The sequence below is a fragment of the Nannospalax galili genome, unplaced genomic scaffold (genome assembly GCF_000622305.1).
Source record: "Nannospalax galili isolate Female #2095 unplaced genomic scaffold, S.galili_v1.0 scaffold1941, whole genome shotgun sequence".
NCBI lineage: Eukaryota > Metazoa > Chordata > Mammalia > Rodentia > Spalacidae > Nannospalax > Nannospalax galili.
This window is the reverse complement of record NW_008344179.1, coordinates 572409-598617: the sequence shown is the minus strand read 5'-3', so window position 1 is coordinate 598617 and position 26209 is coordinate 572409. Positions and strand designations below refer to the sequence as shown.

Here is a 26209-nt window from a genome sequence, read left to right as displayed (position 1 = left end):
CTGAGGATAGTAGTGCAGGCTAGGAGAGTTATCCGGTGGTGCAGGCCCAGGGAAGCAGAGAGAGGTGAGGGCGGGGTCAGGACCGGAAGCGGTGCTCCTGGAGCCCAAGAAAGGGACTGAGTTGCTCTGGGTGAGAAGGGTCAGGAAGCAGTATTGGTTCCCCAGGTGTCTGGGGCCCCAAGACTAGGAATGGAGCAGGGCCCAAACTAGGAGTATAGAACGCCGGGGCGGGGGGTGAATGAGGCTTAGGAGTCCCGGCGCAGAGAGCTGCGCTATAGACTTACCCCAAGAGGCCTGAGGATAGTCCATATATTGTTTTTTAAAATAAAAATAAATTAATTGATTGTGGTTACAGAAAATACTCTGCTTTCTTTCAGTCCCTTTATATTTAGAGAGTTGATGTGTGGCATGGCCTCTGGTCTCTGGAAATATTTCATGTGCTCTTGAAGAGAATGCATGCTCTCTACCTGTTGGGTGGGGTATTGTGTGTATGCTAATTGGAGTGCATTTGTTAAGAGTACTATTCTAACTTTGTTAATTTTACCACTAATAATTCTATTTAAATGGGCTTTGAAGCCTATAGCTACAGTTACTGAACTGTTGCTCCCTTCAATTCTGTCAACTCTGATGTCACGACTTTGCACTGCTCTTGTAAGGTACATTTTCAGTTATGGTCATTATATCTTTCTGATGCATTGATCCTTTTTATCAGTATGAAATGTCCTATTTTGATGCTAACAGTATTTTCTTGTGGTAAAATCAATTTTGTGTTATGATGACATAAGTGTTTATATTGGAGTTTTTAGGGATACCATAATAAATCACCTTATAGTGAGTGGCTTAAAACAATAGAAACTTACTATCTCACAGTTCTAGAAGCTAGAAGTCTTGGAAGAAGCTGTCAGCAGAGCTGTGCTTTCTCCCAAGCCACTAGAGAAGAATCCTTCTGTACCTCTTCCTAGTACCTGCTGGCTGCCAACAGTCCTTGGAGTAAACACATCCCACCGATGTCTAACCTCCACTATCACATCATTTTTCCTATGTGTCCCTGTGTCCAAATTTTCCTCTTCTTATGAGGTCATCCATCATTGAATTAGGACTCATTCTAATCTAATATGACCTCCTCTTAACTTAATTAAATCTTCAAAAAAACCTAAATCAATTGTCCCTCTTCAAATAAGATCATATGTACAGGTTCTGATGGACATGAATTTGGGAGGGACATTATTCAACCCAGTATAACACTCCACATATTTTTATTACTTTTTGCAAAGGATATCTTTTCCCATCATTTTATCTTTGATCTACTGTATTGTGGATTTATTGTATATGTTTGTGTGTGTTTGTGTATACATGTGTTCATGTGGGCATGTGCATGTGTGTGCACATGCATGTGGAGGACAGATGCCAACATCAGGTGGCTTCTTCAAACACTGTCCACCTTATATTTAAAATTTTTATTATTTTTACTTTATGTGTATGAGTATATTGCCTGAATATATGTAAGTGCACCTGTGTTGTGCAGTGCCCGAGAAGGTCAGAAGAGAGCGTCAGATCATCTGGAACTGGAGTTAAGGATAGTTGTTAGCTGCCATGTGGGCAGCTGGGAACCAAACCACAGTACTCTGCGAGAGCAGTCAGAAACTAAACCTTCTCTTCAGCCCCCACCTTCTTTTTGGAGATGAGACAAGGTCTCTCACTGAACCTGGAGCTCACCAATTTGGCTAGGCTGAGTTGCCAGTGAATTCCAGGGGTCCACTGTCGCCACTTCCCCAAAGCTGAGATTACAAATGGGGATCCACACTTGGGTCTTCATGCTCAAACAGCAAGCACTTTACCGACAGATCCATCCCTCCAGCCCCTATTATATTTTTAGATCAAAGTTGTTTCTCTTAAAGACAAGATTAGAGACTGAGTATGGTGGTGCGTGCCTGAATTTGAGCCCAACCTGGAATGCGTAGTGAGACTTTGTGTTAAAGAAAGAGACGCCGAGAGAAATTTAATATTACTTTTCTAATGAAATTGCTTTAAGATGATGTATAGAAAACCTGGGACACATGTCATACCTAATACACATTTAAATGTATTCTTTATCCAGTTCAGGCCTCTATTCCTTTTTTGGTTCCCAAGAAACAGTAGCCTGATGTTCATTCACGAATCAAATTTATATGAGCATCTACCTATAAGGGAACTAGAAATAAGAAGTCAAATTCAATTGCTCAGCAGTTACTCTTCTGACTTTTAATAATCTAGGGCCTGATTTCTTTTCTGTTCAGTTCCACACAATGTCATTTTTTTGTAAACCTGTAGTTGAGCCTGATTTTTATGACTGGATTGATTAAAACTTGAGCTGTCTTCTCAGTCTCTAATCCAGTTCTTGTTCCTCAGACAAAGCAGCAACTTTGCAGCACCATGCATAAGTTATGTTGATGCTTGTTGATGATACTGCCTATGGCATCAGGGGCAGAGCCAGATAACAGATACTGGGCGATTCCACAGTTTGGAGAGGTGCATAAATGCAAGTGGGTTCCTGTGGCTTGTAAACCACCTCAGGGCAGTGTGAAACCAATTATTTCATCTGTGTGGAAAGTGAAGAGTGTCTTCCTGTTAAAGTAAGGAAAAGTGCTCATGTTTTCTGGCCTCTTGCTGGTTCTCTGTGGGTAGCCAAACTCATGATGATCAACGACAGATGATAGGAATTTTTCAGCCTATAGGCAATCACATTCTCCTTTTTGTGTCAAATTCTTTGTCACATGGAATCTTTTGCTTTATTTTACATTTGATGTGTTAAAGTATTTCATGAATAGAGTTCATGCTAAAAATGTAACGTGGGTTATCCACTTTAAAAGTGAGAATATAAGAGTTTCTAAAGTTAAAAAAATTAAAAGCATAGTACTGGATCCAACCATCTCTCCTTTGGAGTCATTAAGAAGGCATATCAAGATTCTGATGTCCTGCCTCCATGTCTGTGAGCACTATATACTGTCCCCCATAACGACATACCCCCATATAAGGTTCTTAGAGGAATAGGTTGCACAGACATGCCTATCGGCCTACTCAAACACAATCAAAATGGGTTAAGAAAAACAAAAATAAGTGTGTACAGAGGTCAAATTTTCTCCTAAGTCTTAGGGTCTAAGTACAGTTCTTAGGACTTGGTCTCACCCTCCAGATGCCTTGGCTACACTTTCCAAATGGCTCTGTGCACTACAGGTACATAGCATGGCTTCCAGGAGGTTCCAGGAAGGGGCAGACTGAATCATCTGCCCTCCTTGAATCAACCCATCCAGCTGACAGAATCTTAACTCGGTTTCCCTAGAAACTGCAGCAATGGCTTGGAGGCATATAATGTGCTGCAAAACTGCCCTTCAGGAAAAGCATTAGGAACGGAAACAGGAAGGAGCCAGATGGGATATGGTCTCAGGTCAGGTCTACCCTGGTCTGATCTAGAAGACAGAGCTATGCAGTGTAAACTATATCATAGATTTCCCTCCCCTAGAGGCAAGGGGGCTGGCCATTAATATTCTTTGTCTTTAAGTCATTGGCTATGGCCTAAGGAAGGAGTAGTTCCCCAGGGAAAGTAGCTCTGTCATCAGAGTAATTCACTGGAAAGGAGGAGCTGTGTGACCTCAGTGGCCAATGTCGAGCCACTATGTCAAGGACAAGTGAAGGGATCAGAGCAGACAGATACCCAGAGTGTGCTACCCTAGGCTGATGGGAACCATCCTGTGCTTCATGACAGAAGCATGCTTCCCTTGGGACCCAGGGATGCTGCTGCCTTTTTGTTTTGTTTTGTTTTGTTTTTAAAAAATAAATTTATTTTTCTTAATATTTTATTTACAGGGCTGGAGAGATGGCTCAGTGGTTAATGATAGGTAGGAATGTTGGAGAGAGAAAGCGGGTGGTGGAGAGCATGAGCGGATGGAGGCGGCACCAAGGCACAGATGGAATTCTCAGCAGGATACAGATTTATTTCGCACGGGGCACCTTTCCCCCAGGGAAGGGAAAGATGTCAGCAAAGGGAAAGATGTCGGGAAGGGAAGGGAGGGGAGGGGAGGGGAGGGGAGGATAGGATAGGATGTCAGGGAAGGGAAAGATGTCAGGGAAAGATGTCCGCCCACAGGTTGTGAGCTGGGACTTTATATATGGGAGCTTTAGGGTGTGGAAGGGGGGAATGTTTGGGGGAGAAATCAGGGAGGGGAAAGCAGGAAAAGCCTGGCTCCGTTTAGTATGCCAGGTGGGATTAGGATCTGGAAGTGTTTACTTTTTCTCTCTTAAGATACGAAAAAAGCTTGTTGTGATAAACAGCTTCTAAAATCTCTGGTTAACAGGTAGAATCTGCTTATCTTATCTTTGGAGATCAGAGGAGAGGCAGGCTGCTTCTTAGCAGAGTTTGTTTCCCTTGACTCCAAAGGTCAAGGTGAGGTCCCTGTTGGGGAGGGGGGAAACTGCTGCTATTTGGAACCCTAACAGTTAAGAGCTCTGGCTGCACTTGCGGAGGACCTGGGTTCAGTTTCCAGCACCCACATTGTGGCTAACAACTGTCCGTTACCCCAGTTCCAGGGGATCCAATGCCTTCTTCTAACCTCTGTGGGCATTGCATGAAACGGGTGCACTTACACACATTCAGGCAATGCACTCATACATATAAAATAAGAATAATAAAATTTATTCATCTGCAAATTCAGGTAATCTGATTCCTTTCTTTCCTACATTTTTCCCTTTTATGCATCTCTTTCGTTGTTCTCTAGGGCTTCAAGTTCTATGGTGACTAATCCTTGTCTCATTCCCATTTTAGAGGAAATCTTTTCCGTTTTTCCTCATCTAATATAATGTTGGATATAGGTCTGTCATATATCCCCTTCATTATATGGAGGCATTTTCCTTCTATTCCTAGTTTTCTTTTTTTTTAAAGTATTTTATTATTTTTATTTTATGTGTATGAGTGTATTGCTTGCATGTATGTGAGTGTACCCATGTCATGCAGTGCCACGGAGGTCAGAAGAGGGCTTCGGATTCCCCTGGAACTGGAGTTAAGAACAGTTTGTAGTGCCATGTAGATGCTGGGAATGGAACCCAGGTCCTCTGCAAAAGCAGTCGGTGCTCTTAACTGCTGAGCCATCTCTCCAGCCTCCCTAGTTTTCTTTTTAAAAATATTTTAAAATTTATTCTTTGAAAATTTCATGCATTTATATAATGTATTTTGATCATATCCAACCAGCACTACCTCCCTCAAACTCCTCCTAGTTCCCCGAACCCCTCTCCCTCCCAACTTCATGTCTCCCTTTTTTTTAAATTGATGACCCCCTGAGTCTAATTAGTGCTAACTATATGTGTGTGGGTGTGAGCCATCCACTGGCATGTGGACAGCCTATCAGAAGCCATGTCTCCAAAGGAAAGTGATGCTCCCTCTCTCAGCAGCCATCAACTACCAACAGCTTCTCCACCAAGGGTAGGGTCTTAGGGACCACTCCTCCATCCACATGGAATTTCGACTGGCTTGATCTTGTGCAGGTAACCACAACTGCTGGGAGTTGATGCATGCAGCTGCTGTGCCACACTCAGAAGTCAAGATTTCAGAGCTCTTCTCCCCATCTGTGAGCTCTTTCATCTGAATACTATACAGTGTGCTTTTGTCAAGTATTTTCTTGCAGCCATAAAACAAGTAACTAATGCATTACCTAATCCTGAGCTTTCTGTCTTGGGAGACTGTTGATTACTATTTCAATCCCATTGCTTACTACGGATCTGTTTAGGCTTGGTTTTTGATTTTGGTATGTCATATGTGTCTAGGAATTTATCCATTTCTTTTTAATTTTCCAGATTTATGGAATGTAAGTTTTCAAAGCATTCCCTAATGATCATCTGGATTTCATTGTAATCTGTTGTAACATCCTATTTGTCATCTTTAATTTATTAATTTGGGTCTTTTCTATATTTTGGTGTGTTTGGCTAAGGGTTTGTCTATCCTCACTTATTTTTCAAAGAACCAACAATCTTTTTTGCATTGATTCTATGAATTCTTCATTTAGTGCCTGTTTCATTTATTTATGCCCCAATTTTTACTATTTCTTTCTCTCAACTGCTTTTGGGGTTGACTTTTTCTTTTTCTTTTGGTCTTTTTTAGACAGGGTCTCCCTGTAGTTCCAGCTGTCCTGGAACTCACTATGTAGAGCAGGCTGGCCTTGAACTCACAGGGATCCACCTGCCTCTGCCTCCCGAGTGCTGGGATTAAAGGCGTGCACCACCACGCCTGGCAACTTATTCTTTGTTATATATTTTATTTATTTTATTTCTTATGTGTATGAGTGTAATGCCTGCATGTAAGTAGGTGCAATACCCATGGAGGTCAGAAAAGGGCATTGGATCCCCGGGTACTGAAGTTACAAGACAGTTGTTAGCCACCATGTGGGTGCTGGGAATTGAACCTGGGTCCTCTGCAAGAGCAGCCAGTGCTCTTAACCACTGAGCCATCTCTCCAGTCCCAGTTGGCTTATTCTTGTTTTTCTAAGACCTGGGGGGGTGTATCTTCATTTATTTGAGACCTCTTTGATTTTTTTTTAATGTAAGCATTTATAGCTATAAACTTTCCTCTTAGAACTGCCTTTCTTATACCCCAACGTTCTGATACATTGTCTTCATTTTCACTTGATTCTAGAATTTTTAAAATTTCTTCTCTAATTTCTTCAAGGACCCACTGGTCATTCTACAATGTATTGTCCAATTTGAAAGTATTTTATAGTTTCTTCTGTTAATGTTGTATTTTTTATCTACTGCGACTGGATAAGATAGAAGAAATTGTTTTTATATTTTAATTTGTTGATGCTTGTTTTATGGCCTAAAATATTATATATTTTAGAAGAAATCCCATGGGCTGCTGAGAAGTGTGTACTCTAAATCTCTTGGATAGAATTCTTCTATAAATGTTGCCATTTGATCTATGAAGCAGATTAACTCTGAAGTATCTTTTTTTCTCAGTACTGGGGACTGAAGCTAGGCAAACACTCTACCACTGAGCTATAATTCTAGCTTTTTATTGATTATTTTGGTCTGGATGACCTACTTATTGATGAGAATGGGGTGCTAAGTCACCCACTATTATTGTATCAGGACCTACCTGTCCTTTTAAGTCTGTTAGTGCTTATTTTATGAAGTTAGAACTTCCAATATTTTTACAATTGTTATATCTTTTTGATGGGGTGCTCCTTTATTAATATGAAGTGATCTTCTTTATCTGTTCTAATTTTGGGTTGGTTTACTTTACCAGTTTTCAGAATAGTTATGCCAGCTTATATTCATCTTCTATTCTTTGCTCTTCCTTTGTTTAGACCATCCTTTCCACTCTGAGTTTGTGTCTTTGTTAGTGAGGTGTGTTCCTTGGGTCTTGTGTTTTTGATCCATTTGTCTGGTCTGATCTTTTTATTGGATGGTTAAGACCATTTACAGTTAGGGTTATTATTGAGAGGTTTGCTAATTCCTCTATGTTTGTTTGAAGTTTTCCTGGTTGGTTGGATTATTGTGTGTTCTTTCCTGTCTATTTGTATTAGAGACTTAGTTGTTTATTGTACTAAACATGATGGGTTATTCTTAGCTCTCTTTTGTTCATAAATTCCTCTCATGAAATTTCTTCTTTCTTGTGCTCTTGTGATTGTCTTTCTTCCTCTTATATATTTAGGAATCCTGTGAGTATTTTCTGCAATGACAGGTTGGTGGTCATGAATTAGTATAGTATATGCTTATCTTGAAATATCCTTATATTTCCATATGTCTTAAAAGATAACTTTGCTGGATATAGCAATCTCATTTAGCAGTTATTTACTACCAAGGTTTGACATATTATTCCATGTTTTCATGTTTTTTAGAGCTTCTATTTATAGATCTGATGTTATTCTGTGTTTGGCAAAGTAAGTTGACATTTTTCTCTTAGATATTTTAACACTATTTCCTTGTTCTGTACTTTGGGCATCTTAACTATAATGTAATGGAGAGATTCTTCTCTGGTCATATCTACTTGACATGGGGGAAATCAGGATTACTGATCCCATAAAATCTAATTTTGGCAAAAAAATTCAAAGCACAAATTCTGTAAGTGAGGTGGTAATAAAGATCATTCCTATTTCCAACATTTTGTTAGCATATGAACAAATTCTACCTTCTGGGTATACCACATATGTAATAATTGTTGGTTTAACAAGGGCTATGGTTTTAGAGTACTTGTCCCCTCCAAACTACTGCTGAAATGTAACTGTGATTGCGACGGTTCTAGAAGTGAGAACTTTTTTTTAAAGAAATGTTTAGGTTCAGGAGCTCTGCCTTCATGAATGGATACACACCCTCGTTGCAGATTAATTATCATGGAAGTGGATTTTGCTACCTCCTGTGCTCTCCATGTTATGACACAAGAAGTCTCCTGCTAGATGTGGCCCCTTGTACTTGGATTTCCCAGCCTCCAGAACTGTGAGCCAATACATTTTTTACATTATAAATTACCCAGGCTGTTAGTCACATTCCATCACCTGAGAAGAATAATGTAAGGGACGAATGACTTATTTGGCGCACAGTTCCAGAGGTCTCAGTTCATGGTGACTTGGCTCTGTGTTTCTGGGCCTGTGGTGGGGCAGAGCATGATGGGGGAGAAGAGTATGGCAGGGAAAAACTTCTTACCTCATGGTACAAGGATGCAGAGAGAAAAACAGGAAGAGTCCAGGGACATGCTATATGTTTCAAAGCCATGTCCTCTTATTTACTTCTGGGACCAAACCCACTTACTAGTAGTCCATTAAGCTATGAATTAATCAATGGATTAAATCACTGATGAAGTTAGTATCCTCATGATCTAATCATCTCTCAAAAGCTTATCAGCTGGCAACCAGCTTTTACACATGGGCTTTTAGTGGATATTTTTAGATTCAAACCATGCTCTAGTTTGCTGTCAATTGTTGTGACAAAAGACTCTGACCAATACCAACTTGGGGAGAAAAGGGTTTATTTCATCTGACATCTCCTGGGTCACAGTTCATCAGGGAGCCATGGTAGGAACTCAGGGCAAGAACCTGGAGACAGGAGCTGAACCACAGGCCATGGAAGAACACTGCTTACTGGCTTGCTCCCCTGGCCCTTGCTCAATTTGCTTTCTTATACAACATAGGCCCACCTGCCCAGGGTGGCACCGCCCACAGTGGGCTGGGCCCTCCCACTTCACTCAATAATCAAGAAGATGCCCCACAGACACGGCCACAGTCCAGTCCAATGGAGGCAATTTCTCAATTGAGGCTCCCTTTACCCAGGTGTGTCAAGTTGACAAAGCTATCTAGCACAAATCATAACACCCAATTTGTTGTATTCTGTTTTAGCAGTTCAAAAGACTGAAACAAGAAGTATATTGTATCTAGGGTTATCAAGATATTTCAGCAGGTAAAGGCACTTACCTCCAAGCCTGGTGACCTGAGTTCAATCCCTGGGGCCCACATGGTGGAAGAAGAGAACCAACATCCACAAGTTGTCCTCTGACCTCCACATGTGCACCATGGCACACAGGCTACACACACACACACACACACACACACACACACACACACACAAGTAAATTAAATAGTTGTAAAGAAGTAAACTGTATCTGAAATAATAGTATCTCATCCTCATGGGGTTCATCTCTAGGTTGACACCTCTCTTCCATCTTTGAGAGAAAATTCCACAGTGCAATCAGGTGGACAGGTTCTGGATGATGCAGTATATCTTAGGAATAGTGGATTCATGGTCATGGGTCATTGGTGTACCTCTTTTGTCATGAACACACCCCTGGAACTGAGGCAAAGTTATATGGGACCTCACATCAGAAAATCATGCCCAGTATTAACCCTTAAGTAGGTATGTTGGCTCAGGCTCTATAAGCAGGAAAAGCAAACCTTCATTCACAGTTTGCAGCCATCTCAGACAGGATGAATCGCTGCCTTTTCCAGAATAGAAGGGTTTCAATATCATGAACTTACCATCAAGTGGCTGGTTGGTATCCACAAAGGAAAGTATGAATAGCTTGGCAACAGACTGATGGTCAGACAACTACATCAGTCTTAGTGAGAGGAGCCTATGTCCTTGGGTCTATTAATAGCCTTCATTTCTTTCTACCATACCTATTTCTTTCATGTGATCAACATGGAATTCCAAACACAATGAGGACAGATGCTTGTGGATATCAACTGATTGAGTTATTGATCCATTTGGCTGTTTGTTTAGTAGCTCATGCATAATGGGAATTCTCTTGTGCACCTTAACATAAGTATTGTCTAATGCATGAACAAAGGCTGCTCACCTCAGATAGGGAACTGACGACAGACTAAAAAAAAACAATACCACCAGAGTTTGGGTGAGGAGTTACTTACAGGAACAGGGATGATGCAAAGGTACATGCATTACCAAAAGCCTACCCCAGCATGGGCAATGAGTCACAAAAGCTAAAACCTTGGAACTATCAGCATGACTTGTAGGCAGCTTACTAGGTCAGAGAGTCTCTCTCCTCAGCCATCCTTCTGCTTATAGAACTTTGGGTAGGAGGGGCTTTGTGAATCTGCTAAGTTTCAGGAACTTCCTGAGACTTGTGAGTTGTTTATGTCCTGAGTCTGAAGGAGCCTCCTTTTAGAACTTCCTGGGTCTTCATGAGTTACTCTCCTGGGATTCTTCAATTCCATGAAACTGGTAAGCAAGAAAGTTTTACAAAGACCCTTCCCTAGGACGAACACTATCCTCTTTTCCAGACTTCATCATCTTTGATTTTGCCATATCACTCTTTCTGGATCTCTGATTTACCTACCAAACCATTCCCCACTGTCATGAATACATATTACTACCAGGGGTTACTTCTCTCTCCACCCAAAATGGATGAGCAAGTACATTGCCTGAATATCTGTTCTCTGGGAGGACTTTCCTCATCACTGTCATTCATCTTCATCTCTGAACAAGTCAGTAGCAACTTGGTGCTGTAGCTAAAATTTCTGGCCCCCTCTTGCCTTGTTCCCTATGACAAACAGGTACAATTTTGCCAAACTACAGTCTGGGAAACCAGTGAGCTTATTGGGCTTATGTACAGAGCAGTGGGTAAGAGTTTACTTACAGGAGTATAGGTGCTCCCTGTCCTCCCCACCCCCAGGCTGCACTGGAAAGTCTCCATACAGGCATGGATCATGACTTCCCAGCAGCTGTACAAAATGGCGAGAGAGCCTCCCTACAGCTTCCTTAGCTTATATCCCCTTAGCCCCTCCCCCTCATGCAACTAGGGCCTACTGGTTGGATAGGAGGTCTAGCTGACTCTCCCCACCCCTCCTTAACAGTCAACAAGTTTGTGATGATCCTAGGTAAGTGGGTGCAACCAAGTTTGGGAAGAAGGCATCTGTTCATAGCTTGCTGGTCAGAGGGAACCCCAATGCAACAGTGCCTTTCCAACTTCTATCAACATACTGAACAAGTCATCCACGAATCAAACTCAGACTTCCCTGCTCCTTGTGTCACCTGTTATTGACTAACTCCACATACTGCTGTATAGAATGAGTGGAGAAAGAGGAGTGGATGATGTGTGGGTGTGTCCACTTGCTCATGCAGCTTACTTGTTCATTCTGTACATACTTGAACATGATCTTGGATGAACCGCATCTCCCTTACAGAGGGTTGACTCCATAGTCCTCAACACAAGACCATATATACTATACTATACCAGTGACTGTTTAAAAAATATGTATGGAGATTCCAGCATGGTGGCCCACAACTTTAATCCTAGCACTGGGGAGGCAGACACAGGCAGATTTCAGCGAGTTTGAGGCCAGCCTGGTCTATATAGTGAGTTCCTGGCCAGCTAGGGCTACAGGGAAACTCCATCTTAAACAACAACAACAAAAAAAAAAACTTTGGGTTTGATTCCTAGCACTGCATAAACCCAGGTGTGGTAGCACATGCCTATAATCTCAGAATCTAGGAAGTAAAGGGAGGAGGATCAGAAGTTCAAGGTCATCTTCAGCTACTTAGTGAGTTGAGGCCAAGCCTGGGCTACATGAGTCCCTATCTCAAAACAAACAAATAAAAAGATGTATGGAGAGGCACAGGCATAGTCTTGTTCCAGAACCCTGGCTGAGGCTCTTTATTAGAGCATTCAGAAAGCTCTACACATGGTGTCACTTTTTAACCTCTAATCCATGAAGAATTCCAGTCACTTCCTCTGTCAATAACAGCTCCCATTTTCCATGGGAGCCATCTTCCTCAACTTCTAGCAGATGCTGGTAGAGCCATACCCAATAGTGGGTGCACGTGGACACATGGATACCTAGCCAAGCATCATATCTCCTCCTCAGGGTTGGTGCTGTTTCCTCCTCAGACCTCCCTCACCAGGTCCGTGCAGCCATACCAAACTACTGTGAAGCTTATGTATTAACAATCACTGGATCTTTCAATCTTCTTAAAAGAGCAGCCCTCAACTGTACACACCTCCTCCCCAGAAGTTTTACCTCTGCACTTTGGAGACAAGTGGGAGCAGTCAAGCCAAGAACTGAATGATATTGTGTACTATGGACTGAATGTGCACCCCAAATTCATGTTATAGTCCTGGGCTCCAATGCACTGGTGTTAGTTGGAGTTAGACTAGGTCAAACTGACAACCTTATCAAAAGAGGAGCCTTGAGAGTTGATTATGTGCCATGTGAGGACACAGCAAGGGCAGCCTTCACTAGCTACTGAATTTTCTGGTATATCAATCTTAGACATCTCAGCCTCTGGAACTATGAGAAGTAAATGCTTGAGCCACCCAGTCTGTGTCATTTTATTATAGTAACTCATATCAACTATGACCCAAAAGTAGGAAATTCTGGCCCCTTGATCAATTAAAGTAATTTCTGTGACATGGTTTTAGTCTCCAGACTCTTCCCAGGTATCAAGGCAATGTCCCTCTCTCCTGCTTCATTCTCTCACTAACAATGTCCATCAGTCTTAGAGGGGTGCCCACCAAGGTCTTCCTTCTGATCCCCAGTGATTCATATTCATGTGGGAAAAAAATCTACATCTTTCTGGAGTCTTCAAGTCTCATCTCAGAGCTGCAGCTCCCAGTCCAGAAGCTCCTCATGGAAATGTTTTCGATGACTGAGACACCTCAGGCGTGACTCCCCAGGCACCTCATTCCTTCCCATTTGTAGACCTGTAAAACAAAATCAATACACCCCTCAATGTGCCATAGCAGGACAGGCAGACGCTCACCTCTGCACACACTGGCAGGTGCTGCTGGTGTAGCAAGTCCAGTGGCCAGAAGATCCTTGATTAGGCAAAGCTTACTCCTGCCAGGAAAGAATTCTCCAACATTCTTGAATCTACCCTCTGGATTTTTTTATTCTTCCTTGTTGAGCCCTAGGTCTCTTCTTTTTGTCAGGAAAAAGCATCTGTTTTCAGCCTACATTCTACAGGAATTTTGGAAGTCCAATATTCATTTTGTACTGATTCTGTCTTTGCCAGTCCAAATTGCTGGTGTTGTTTCCCAACGAACACCAAACAAAAAAAAGGGTATGTATGTGAAAGGTTTGTAGTATGTATGTCTATGTAAGAGAGAGAGAGAGAGAGACAGAGACAGAGAGAGAGAGGATAGGAGGGAAGAGAGAGAGAAAGAGAGAGAGATAGTGGATTTCCTCGATGCTACTCCATTCAGTGAGCACTACAAAGCTCTTTAAGATAAGCCTTTCACTGTCTTGAGCTTAGAACAAAGATACTCTTAAGCCTTCCAGGGGTTTGAGTACTTAATTCATAGAATCAGAAAGGAACACCTTTATTCTTCTCAAATAGACCTTTGAGTGACTGAATATACGTCTGATATTTTGTTCCGGTTCACATACACAAAATCAGATAACCAAGACAGGTCACAATTAGCAGTCACCACCCATGGTGACCTGAAAAGCTGTTTCCACCTATTATTCTTTGTCTCTGTTGTTTGGTTCTTCTCAAGCAATTATTTTCCCATATGAACTTTGAAATCACTTCGGCTAGGAACTAGGAACCCCTTTAGCTGGCTTAGCCAGCTTCACATACAACATTATTAAGCTGCAATGATTTCTATGCATGCAGTGTCTCTCAATTTATTCAATTTTCATGCCTGCTACAAGGTTAATTCTTGCCTTTCATGTTAAATTTATTTCCTGTTTAGTTGCTATGTAATGAAATTTTTTTTTTTTCCATTTCCATTTCTGATATTTTGTTTGGTTTGGTTTTGCTTTGTTTGAGATAAGGTCTTATATGTAGCCCAGGCTGGCCTGGAACTCACTGTTCTAGCCCTGGCTGGCCTTGAACTCATGGCAATCTTACTCGTTCGGCCTCCCAATTTCTGGTATTAAAGGCAGGAGGCATCTTTCCCAGCTTTCCTTTCTGTTTTCTATGGACAGAATTTATGTAACAATTTAACGACATTGTTTTCTTTCCTTCTGTTATTTGTTTGTTTGTTTGTTTAGAGATCGGCTCTCACTATGTAGCCCTGGCTGGACTAGAACTCACTATGTAGACCAGGCTGGCCTCTAATTTACAAAGAGTATTGGGATTAAAGGTGTCTGCCACTATGCCCAACTCCTTTTTTAAGCAAAATTTTAAGATAATTTTTTGTTTCTTTCAAAATATCTTAGTTTTGCCTATTTTTAATATCTGAATTGATTCACGTTTTTGGAATTTCAAACTAAGTTTAGTTAAAGGTACAGATGGCATCTCTAACTTGAGAACAATTGATGAACTGCTGTGTCCCTTTTGTCTTCTTTTTCTGCTCTTCATTACTTGTTTCCTTATATTTTCTTAGCTTTACTTTCTAGCTCTGGGGCTAGTAACTTCCTACAGTGAATTTGATGTCATGTCCCTGAAATAGCCATCTTGTTGCTATTGTTTGAGAAAGGGCCTCATATAGCTGATGCTGACTTCATTGAACTCATGATCCTCCAGCCTTTACCTCCTGGGTTCTGGGATTACAGCTGTGGGCCACCATGCCCAGTGAAGTATCCTTTTTCATCTCTAGTAATGCTTTCTCCCTTAAGGCCACTCTAGTTGGCCTTAATATAGCAGTATCAGCTTTCTTTCCACTAGAGTTTCTGTGGGGTGCTTCTACATTTCACTTGTAACATTTCTGTTCTCATAAACAGATATATGATTGGATAAACAGGATATAAACAGGATATATGATTGGATTTTTACATAGGCTTCCAATTTCAGTAGGTCACTTGATAAATCCAAGCCATTAACATTTAATGTATATGTTCCTTAATCTATTCTATAGTATCATGGTGGTATTTCCCCTCTATTTCTGCCTCTGATTTTACCATTTTTCTCCTTTTCTTATTTTATAAACTAATCAAAACTTCAATATTTTCTATTATTTCTTTTTTTTTTTTTTTTTTGGTCTTTTTGAGACAGGGTTTCTCTGTAGCCCCAGCTGGCCTGGATTCACTATGGAGACCAAGCTGGCCTTGAACTCCCAGAGATCTGCCTACCTCTCCATCCTGAGTGCTGGGATTAAAGGCATGCGCCACCACACCCAGCCTCTATTATTTCTTTTTTAAAACTTATTTTTATTATTTTTAATTATGTGTACTTGTATGCCTGTGTAGGGGTACCGGCACATGAGTTCAGGTGCCTTCAGAGGTCACACATTGAATCTCCTGGAGCTGGGGTTACAGGCAGATATGAGCCATCTCATGTGGATGCTGAGAACTGAACTCAGGTCCTCTGTAAGAGTGATATGCACTGAACCACTAAGCCGTCATTCCAGCCCCCCCCACTTTTTTTGTCTTTTTGAGACAGGGTCTCCCTGTAGTCCCAGCTGTCCTGGAACTCACTATGTAGACCAGGCTGGCCTTGAACTCAGAGATCTGCCTGCCTCTGCCTCCCAAGTGCTGGGACTACAGGCATGTGCCACCATGCCTGGCTCCAGCCCCTTTTTATTATTTCTGTGTAGCAACTTTTCTGTTACACATTCTTTCATCTTTCCTAGTGGCTACCTTAGTGATTATGTGTCCTTGACTTATAGTTTAACACTAATGTGTGGGGCTTTTTTCCCACAAATTTCTTGAAGATGCTACAACCGTAACACACATCAACAGTTCCTTCTTCCGCCTTCTGTGCCATGGTTGTTTGCATTTACTACTACATATTTTGAACTCTGCAAAATACACTATTAGTAGTTCCCCCCATTCATTATTTATTACATGCAATAGCTGGAGTTACAGGTGGTTGTGAGCTGCCTGATGTGGGTGCTGGGAACCGAACTCCAGTCCTCTTAAAGAGCAGTGCATAATCTTAACCACCGAGTCATCTCTCTAACCCAAGTCTTCCTTCCTTATTCTTCATTTGGGAAATATTTTGCATGATAGCCTAAGACTGAACAAGTTATAGTATTTCAGCATTGGGATTTTGTTCATGCATCAGCATGGTGTTAAAATTCCTGCATACTCTATTCACTTGGCATCCAGCTTCCTAAACATCCTGCTAGATGAAGTGTACCAGACTTTCACGTTTCACACTCTAGGAGCTCTGGGAATCTTGCCTTGGGAGGCAGAATCAAGGAGAACTTTCTGTTGCTCATAACTTCCAGCCCTGTTTTGAGCAGCTATGTAGAGGAAAACTCAAGCAAAATCAGTTACTACTGTCTGTGGGGCTACAAAGATTCAAGATGATACTTAAGTCTTCAAGATATTTCTTAATTTTTATTTAATTATCTATTCATTTATTTATATTTTATGTGTATGAGTGTTTTGCCTGCCTGTAAGTGTATCCATGTGTGCACTGCCCACAGAAGTCAAAAGAGGTCTCCCTGGACCTGGAGTTATATTAGCTGCCATGTGGGTACTGAAAACCGAGCCTGGATCCTCTGCAAGAACAGCCAGTGCTCTTAACCACTGAGCCTTTTCTCCAGCTCCAGTTCAAAACGTTTCTTTTTTAAAAAATATTTTTATTTTATGTATATGAGTGTATTGCCCACATGTATGTGAGTGCACCCATGTCATGCAATACCACAGAGGTCAGAACAGGGCTTCAGATTCCCCTGGAACTGGAGTTAAGGACAGTTCGTAGCCACCATGTGGGTGCTGGGAATCGAACCCGGATCCTCTGCAAGAGCAGTCAGTGCTCTTAACTGCTGAGCCATCTCTCCAGCCCCCAAAACGTTTCTTAAACTGTCTCTGTTTCATAGTTTGAGTCTATTCTCTGTTCTGCGTGTCTTTTTCTATACCTATCTTATTGTGTTTTGCCCCATTTTTTCCCATGTTTCTGTTAAGTCACAACCTAGCATCTACTTCTAAAGTCCTAAGTATAAACTTATGTATCCCTTTAGTATTTTATAATTTTTTCCCTTTATAGAAGTAAAACTATATGATCATTGAGTCAAGAGAGTTACTTTCTTATGTCATCCAGACCAAGCTACAGCCATGTCACCACTTCTGTTTACAGATGAGGAGATGGAGTCGTTCCTTCTGGATGACTTTAACAAACTGATACAGAACAAGGCCATAGAGAGAGTCATCACACCAATGACTGTCCAGCTTTGCCATCTGCTTATCTCAATGGAGAGGAAAGAGGTGAAAAATGAATCACTCGCCTCTTTGCAGATGGTAGCAGAGGAACTGGCCAGTGCTAGTGAGGAGTTCATACAAGCTGCCCACAGGTAATGCCTCAAGGAACTCAAGCTGTTATCCTGACACACTGGTAGAGGGTGGAGCATGTAACTAGAAGCTGATGCTTAAGTGCATTTGCCAGCTGGGGATGCAGCTCAGATGACAGAGTGCTTTCCTAGCATGCATGAAGTCCTGGGCTTGATCCCTAACACCATGTAAGCTGAGTGTGGTGGTACTCACTTGTAATCCCAGCATTCAGGAGGTAGAGGTTGGAGGAGCATACATTTTTATTTTATGTGTATGCATGGATTGCCTGCATGTATGTAAGTGCACCTGTGTCATGCAATGCCTATGGAGAAGAGGCTGTCAGATTCCCTGGAACTGGAGTTACGGACAGTTGTTAGCTGCCATGTGTGCTGGGATTTGAACCCAGGTCCTCTGCAAGAACAACCAGTGTTCTTAACCACTGAGCCATCTCTCCAGCCCCAGGAGCATAAATTTAAGGTTGTCCTGGGCTACATAGTAAATTCAAGTTCCTATCTCAAAAAAGAAATGTTTTCAGAAAGAAGCCCTGTGTAAAAAAAAAAAAAAAATGACATAAGACTATACGAACTGGGGGTGGTGGCACATGCCTTTAATCCCAGCAATCAGGAAGGAGGCAGAGGCTAGCCTAGTCTACATAGTGAGTTCCAGGCCTGCTGGGGCCACAGAGAGAATCTATCTCAAGGAACCCAAGTTAGGTCTGGGAGCTGCGAAGCAGACGGGTAATGCTAGATTGGGGCACTCACAGATCTGGTGAAATTCACAGGTCTGGCAGGTGCACCAAAACTTTTAACTAGCTTACCGTGACAATATGAGTCAAGTATAGGAAAAGACAGAACAATTGGTTTTTAAAAATTTATTATTTTTTTATGTGTATGAGTGTATTGCCTACATGTATGTAAGTGCACCCATGTTGTGCAGTACCCGTGGAGGACAGAAGGCATCAGATTCCCTGAAACTGGAGTTACTGACTGTTGTTAGCCAACATGTGGTGCTGGGATTCAAACCCTGATCCTCTGCAAGAGTAGCCAGTGCTCTTAACCAGTGAGCCATCTTTTTAGCTCTGACAATGCATTTTTGAATACAAAAAAAAGTACACTAGATTTTCAGAGAAGTGAAACATTGTCTGCCTTTGTTGTATTGTCTGTTCTGGGCAAGATAAATTATTTATACAGAGAATTATCAGAATTCATGACTGTGGAAAACAGTCCAACCTTCTATCAGAGCAGCACTGTGGTAATTCACATTGGACTTGGGTTTGGCTCCACTGACTTTCACATCAGTTCCCTGAGCAGTCAGAGGCAGTGGCCAAATGGAGGCAATCAGCAAGGCGCCTAAGTGTTGAGCTTGCAAGTTCCTGCCTCTGCTGGGCAAGTTCCCTGGAGGTCAGAACCTACCATCAACTGAGGTCAGTGAATGCCAGCGGGATGGAGCTGAAGGCAGGACTCTGTGAACAGAGTCAGCCCTAGCATATGTTTCCTACTGCTTAAAAACATGATGAACATTTAGAAACTATGAATGAGCTGAAGAAAGAAAAAATATCACCTATAAACCCCCAATCTAGAGATGGCCACTCTGAATATTTTAGTATGTATTTATCCTGAATAGTTTTATTTTTCCTTCTACTCTTTATATCCTCTTTTTGCTTTTTTTTTCCTCAAATTTTCCATTTTTCCTTTTTTCAAAACACAGACTAGAGAGATGGCTCAGCAATTAAGAGCACTGGCTGCTGTTGCAGAGGACCCAGGTTCGATTCTCAGCACCCACATGGCAGCTACAACTGTCTGTAATTCCAGTGCCAGGGGATCTGATGCCCTCTTCTGACCTCCTTGGGCAGTGTATGACACAGGTTCACTTACATACATGCAGGCAATGCGCTCATATACATAAAATAAAAATAACAAATAAAGTATTTTAAAAACACCTATAAAAATATCTCTATAGGACAAATGGATGAGAAAAATGTGGCACATAAACACTCTTAACCAGTGAGCCATCTTTTTAGCTCTGACAATGCATTTTTGAATACAAAAAAAGTACACTAGATTTTCAGAGAAGTGAAACATTGTCTGCCTTTGTTGTATTGTCTGTTCTGGGCAAGATAAATTATTTATACAGAGAATTATCAGAATTCATGACTGTGGAAAACAGTCCAACCTTCTATCAGAGCAGCACTGTGGTAATTCACATTGGACTTGGGTTTGGCTCCACTGACTTTCACATCAGTTCCCTGAGCAGTCAGAGGCAGTGGCCAAATGGAGGCAATCAGCAAGGCGCCTAAGTGTTGAGCTTGCAAGTTCCTGCCTCTGCTGGGCAAGTTCCCTGGAGGTCAGAACCTACCATCAACTGAGGTCAGTGAATGCCAGCGGGATGGAGCTGAAGGCAGGACTCTGTGAACAGAGTCAGCCCTAGCATATGTTTCCTACTGCTTAAAAACATGATGAACATTTAGAAACTATGAATGAGCTGAAGAAAGAAAAAATATCACCTATAAACCCCCAATCTAGAGATGGCCACTCTGAATATTTTAGTATGTATTTATCCTGAATAGTTTTATTTTTCCTTCTACTCTTTATATCCTCTTTTTGCTTTTTTTTTCCTCAAATTTTCCATTTTTCCTTTTTTCAAAACACAGACTAGAGAGATGGCTCAGCAATTAAGAGCACTGGCTGCTGTTGCAGAGGACCCAGGTTCGATTCTCAGCACCCACATGGCAGCTACAACTGTCTGTAATTCCAGTGCCAGGGGATCTGATGCCCTCTTCTGACCTCCTTGGGCAGTGTATGACACAGGTTCACTTACATACATGCAGGCAATGCGCTCATATACATAAAATAAAAATAACAAATAAAGTATTTTAAAAACACCTATAAAAATATCTCTATAGGACAAATGGATGAGAAAAATGTGGCACATAAACAGATATACAATAGGATGGGATTTTATTCAGCCATTAAGAAAAATAAATCATGGCACTTGCATAGACAAGTTCATCCTCAAATGAAAGAGTTTGGTAAATGACACCGATGATCAAAACTTGCATCCCATTTTGTAGAAGGCTCATCTGAACTGCCAGGATCAGTGTGGAGAAGCCTGGAATATGCTTGGCCCATTCAATGATAGCCACCAACTCTTGGGATAATTAAAGTTTAAAAAGCTATTCCAAGTTTAGATGAAGATATGCAGGAACTGGAACTGTCACGTTGCTGATGAGAACGCAGTATGTTGTGACTACTTTGGAAAATATTTTGGCAATTCCTATAGACATTAAATGCATACCTATTGTTACTACGTATTTATCAAGATAAATGGAAACATATGTTTATGTAAAACCTAATATAAATATTCACAGGGTTTTCTTTCTTTTTTCAGTATAGGTATTAAACCCAGAACCTGGAACCCACTAGGCAAATGCTCTACTACTGAGCTCTATCACCAGCCATTTAAAATATATTTTTTTAAATCTTGAGATGGGTCTCCCTAAGTTGCCTAGGCTGACCTCAAAATCACTGTGTAATCCAGGCATGCCTTGAACTTGTGACACTCCAGCCTCTGCTTCTCATAGTTGTGATTAAAGTATACAGCATCCTAGCACAGTTCTTTTTTTCTATTAGCTAAGGAGATTTTGGCTCAGATTTCTTACCTGACACTTTAGAGGCCAGAAGATGCTGGAATCAACTGTATACAGGCTATTGAGAGGAAAGGCCTGAGACTCAGAATTCTCTATCTAGACGACTGTCATTAACCTCTTTAAGCGGACAGTGTGAAGTCTATAAACACAGATCTGAAAGGAATTAGTTGAAAATATCACCCCATCTAAGAATAATATTGAGGAACAACTCTAAATCACAAACCCAAGACACCTGAAGACGAAAAGAAATGGTTTTGTAACAGAAAACAGTGTCTTAGAGAGGCACCTACAGTGATGAACATTGGCCTGCATCTCCATTTTAAGGCTGCTTAGTGCTCTGTAATTCCTGTGAATCATAATTTCCTTATGGTTGCACTTTTTCTAATATCACATGTTGTAAGTGCAATGTATTTGTCCAGGTTGGCTGGAGACTCTGAGGAGGAGTGGCTCAGGCAGGAAATGAAGCCTGTGGTGGAGTCCCTGATCCTTTCTGGAAGGAACGTCACACTGGTAGCCCAGAGGCTCCACCTGCAGCCAGAATATCAGTGCCACCGGAAGGAGCTGGTAACCATCACTCAGCAGTTCCTCCTGGACACCACAAAGGTCAGGCTCTTTCAGAGCTGGCTGGTTGCTTGGTCATTGCTGGAGGGCAACGGATGGGCATGTTCCCACTGTAGCCACCTGCCCCTGACTTTGAAGCCCACCCAAGTGCCTGCAAAGGTCACAAACACAGAGGTCATTACCAATTTAATCCACGGGCTAAATACGAAAGCTGCTGCAGGGAGCTGGTTTAACCCTTTGGTTCCCAAATGCTCTCTACTTTCCATCATGACTCACATTCCCTGTTATGGCACAAATTTTAGAAAGATTGGGACACTGCTCCAAGCTCAAATCCATATGCCTTATTTTGTTGTCATTAAAACTTCGGGAGTGTGGGTTATTAACAGGTATTTCCACAGGCTCTAATAAAGGAGGGTTGCAAATGGGGAGAGGGCACAACCAGAGGGGTTTGGGCACAAGCTGATGGTGAAGGAACGGGACAGAAAGCAGGCTCTAGGCTTGGGTACCAGCCTTAGGGAAGCTTCCAGAATAGGTGAGCCCTTCAGCCCTTCATCTTCATCTAAATAACACCCCCTCCTTCAACAGTCCAGGTTAGACTCCACACTGACTGCGGGGCTAAGACAGCTACTTCTGACCTCTCGGGTACAAAGAAATACTCCCCACCTGCAACCTCCCAAAAATGGAGGATGGATTCTCAGGTCACCTGAGACTGATGCTTGTATTTGGTTGCAACGGCTTATATTTGGTACAACGGCTCTAAAAATGTTCCGTTATCGTTAAGTCTCTTTCCCCTCGATTGCCCCTTCAGGTCCTGCTCCTCGAAGACGCAGAGATGGCGAGGCAGGCAGAGCCAGCGGCCAGTTGGTGTATGGCCTGCCTGGACGCGCTGGAGGCTGCAAGAGGAAGCGGCCTCGCTGCGCCTCTCGTTCGCAGACCTAGGGGCCGCGCTGCTGCACCTGGAAGGCCTGACCCGGCGCTGGGACTAGCGCCTGGTCGCGCCCGCCAGCTGCTGGGGCGCTGCGTCCCCGCGCTGCTCGCCGCCGCCAGCGGCCACCTCCGGCATCCGAGCTACCCGCAGCTGGCTTCCTCCAGGCGCCGCATCTTCGCTCTGACCAGGAAGAGCCTGGGCAAGCTCCTGGCGCAGCTGCAGCCCGGCGCCGCGGTGCCAGCTGCGCGCTCTCGGAACGGCGTCTTGGCACGTCTCCTGCGACAGCTGCTGGCGGCACCCGGGCCCGCCCCACTGCGCCGAGGCTTGCTGGACGAGCGGCTGGCTGCCGTGGTGTGGCTCTGCCTGCGCCTAGCCGCCGGCTCCGCGCCCCCGGAGAGGATGCACCTAGTGTCCCGCTGCCACCGGCTGCTGGAGCTCCGACCCGGGATCGACCGGCCTCCAGGGACCAGCCAGGGGACGGCACGCGAAGCGCTGCGAGCAGCTACCGATGCCCTTCATCAGGGGGTCTGCGACGGGCTACTGCGCCAGATTCTGGACACGTTCACAGACACTCACTGTCCTCTTGAGATCCTGGTCCAGGCTGCATTGGCGACTTCCATGGTCAGGACCCCGCACGATAGTGAAGCCCTGGCGAAGAGCCTCCAGCTTCACCTTGATGCTTTCCATGACCAAGCTAGGCAGATGGTCCATGTGGCACACTTGGTGGTGTTTTGCTGCTCCCAACAACAAACTGGCAGAGACGTGGAAGCTGCTGTGGCAGGTGTTCGGAATCTTGAGTCAAAGCAAAAGAGCTTTTCTCACAAATTCCCCAAAGGTGTAGCCTGGACTGGAGCCCTGCCACCCTGCAGGCCCTGCTTGAGGCCTGAGCAAGGGAATCTCAACATTTGTTGGCATGCTTTGATGAAGTTCTCAATATTCCTGAATTACTGAGTGTGTCCATTCAGGAAATGACCAAGCACCTGAACTTCTACACATGGGCTCTGAGGAGTGGAGAGTCCAGAGAGTTTCCCAGACCCCTGGCATACCACCAGGAGCGAGCCACACACATAGTGCAGGTAGTGAACAGGTATGTGGATCAAGACTGAGATCCCATTTTCCAGAATGGCCTGAGAGTCTTGGTCCAGCAGCTAGTTCAGTCTTCCTTGACCCTTGGAGTGGCCACTGAACCCAGCACAGGTGGGGACAGCTCTCAGGACACAGATGCCTTTTTAACCATGGCAAAACATCTCATCTATTCAGCTCAGCAAGTCCAAGAGGGGCTGGATGGGACCAACCACCCGGATATCCTCAGTCCCCTTCGAGGCCAAGTCCAAAGGTTTGACACTATTAAGGGATGGCCTTATTTCATTCTCCCCAGCCTCCAGCATCCCATGGCTCCTAAAATGAAATACCAGGGGGTGCCTAGCTTAGGGGAAAGTGACCCAAGCACGTCTTTCCTATCAGCAGAATAACTTTCCCACCCAGTGATTCCTGACACTTGCATAGAGGAGAGAGACACTCCATTCCTTGTCACCAGGGAAGCCATCCTTACAGTGGAGACCCAGGACCACCAGGTATTAACTTCACCATGCACCAACATGTCAGGGCAGGATGCAACTGTGGATGCAGCTCAAGAGACCCTGGATGGGGAGGAACTACTGGGGCCAGAGAGGATGACAGGATTGCAAGAACTCTCAACACTGGCACCTTCCATTGTTGACCAAGCCCTGGAGAAAGTCTGCAGCACAAATGCTAGAAGTGACAGGCTTCTGGAAGTGGCTTTCCAGCTCTCTGAGAGAACCAGGGACAAGAGACGGGGTTTGGTGGCCAGGGCTGGTGACTGATGCCCTTTGTGTCAACAACTGTTTTTCCATAATCCAACAACTGACCTATCAGAGAACATGGCCGTGTTCATGGAGGTTCAGTAGAATTTGGCCTCGATGGTTCAACTAGCAGCTAAAAGAGGCCCTATGAATTTGAATGAGAGGGATCCTGACTCAATAGGGGACTCTGGAGTGCTTTTACAGATGCAAGGGAGACTGGGAGAGGCAGAGGTCCATGCTAAGGAGCTGTTGGACAAGATTCTGTCTTCTGATGGTCTCCAAGCCTCCAAGTGGCAGGAAGAGACTATTGATGCTGGGTGCCTCCTATGGTCAGTAGCTGTTCAAGACTTGATCCAGTACATGGAAAGGCTCAGCAGGAGACAAGGCCTATTCTTACTGCCTTTCCCGCAGGCTATGAAAGACCAACAAGAGTTGCAGGAAGGGTTAGATCGGGTAGTAGATGTTTCTCAAAGGCTAAAAGAGGCCGCCAGGCTGTCTAGTCTTCTGTGTGGTGATGAGCAGGTAAAGGGTGAGGTTGCTTTTCTGTGTGGGGAATTTCATGTACTCAGAGATGCACTGCTAGAGGTAGTACACATCTTGGTCTCCTCCCCCAAACCTTCTCCCAGCTTCTCCACACGCTTTGAACTTCTCTGCTTGGAGCTCACCCTTCGCGCCAAGACCCTGACTGGCCACCTGAGCAGCATCAATGCAGACTATGAACGTGCCTTTCAGGATGCTGTCTGTCCAGTACTCTCTGTCTCCAAGAACTCCCAGATCAGGACAGAGAGCCTTCTGGAAAACATGGTGTCTGTCATCCAAGCTGTACAGGGAAACATAGCAGAAAGTCAAGGGTCTGGGCCCTGCCAGGAAGACATTCTTGTATCTCTAGAGAGCATTCTTGTGCTCACTAAGGAGGTGGCCCAGAGGGTCTCTTTGCTCAGGGAACACCAAGAGGAGTGGAGACTGCACATGCTGGACTGGCTTTGGTGGGAATGGGCAGCCAAGGCCCACCATGTGGTGACTTAGCTCCAGGCCTGGCAAGGTGGTCACACAAAGGCCTGGAGACTCTTGGCGGAGTGCTTGAAACCCAGGGAGGAGCTATCAAGAGTCCCAGAACAGGACCCTGTCCAGCTTCAACTCCACTGTAAGGAAGGTACAGCAGGAACTGCTGGAGGGGACAGTTGTTGGGAGACCTCTGTTATGCAAAAGTCGAAGCCCCTTCACACCGGACAGCTCATGCAGCTTGGGGAATGTGCCGCGGGCTCCTTTTCATAGCAAGGTGCTTTCTGGCATCTTTCCTGTCTCTCCCTTTGAAGTGGCTGCCACAGATGCCTTGACATAAACATGGCCTTTGGCTCTATGCATACCTTGCCTTCCTGTGTGTGGTTTTTACAGGTAGACAATAGTCTAGCAGAAACCCACTTCCACATGTAAATAGAATATCTCACAAAGTATCTAAAAGCTTTTACCACTACCCCCATGGTATATAAATATGCTAGTCTTCTCTTAATAGTCAGAGATCAGGTCAGAGACTGGGACCCGGAGATCAGGTCAGAGACTGGGTCCCAGAAAGCTGGATCAGCAGAGAGCTGGACAGCAAGGAGCAGAGATACAATAAAGC

General features: G+C 43.6%; 1 protein-coding gene across 1 annotated transcript in view; it reads left to right on the top strand.

Annotated features, from left to right (window-relative positions):
• The window catches only part of LOC115071584, a 32903-nt gene extending 9152 nt beyond the window's left edge, over nt 1–23751 (top strand). The window contains exons 2-4 of the mRNA XM_029567049.1: nt 17440–17653; nt 21696–21879; nt 22646–23751. Coding sequence (XP_029422909.1) covers nt 17448–17653; nt 21696–21879; nt 22646–23716 — 1461 coding nt within the window. The 5' untranslated portion in view covers nt 17440–17447 and the 3' untranslated portion in view covers nt 23717–23751. The remainder of the gene's footprint in view (nt 1–17439; nt 17654–21695; nt 21880–22645) is intronic.
• Nucleotides 23752–26209: the final 2458 nt, after the last annotated feature.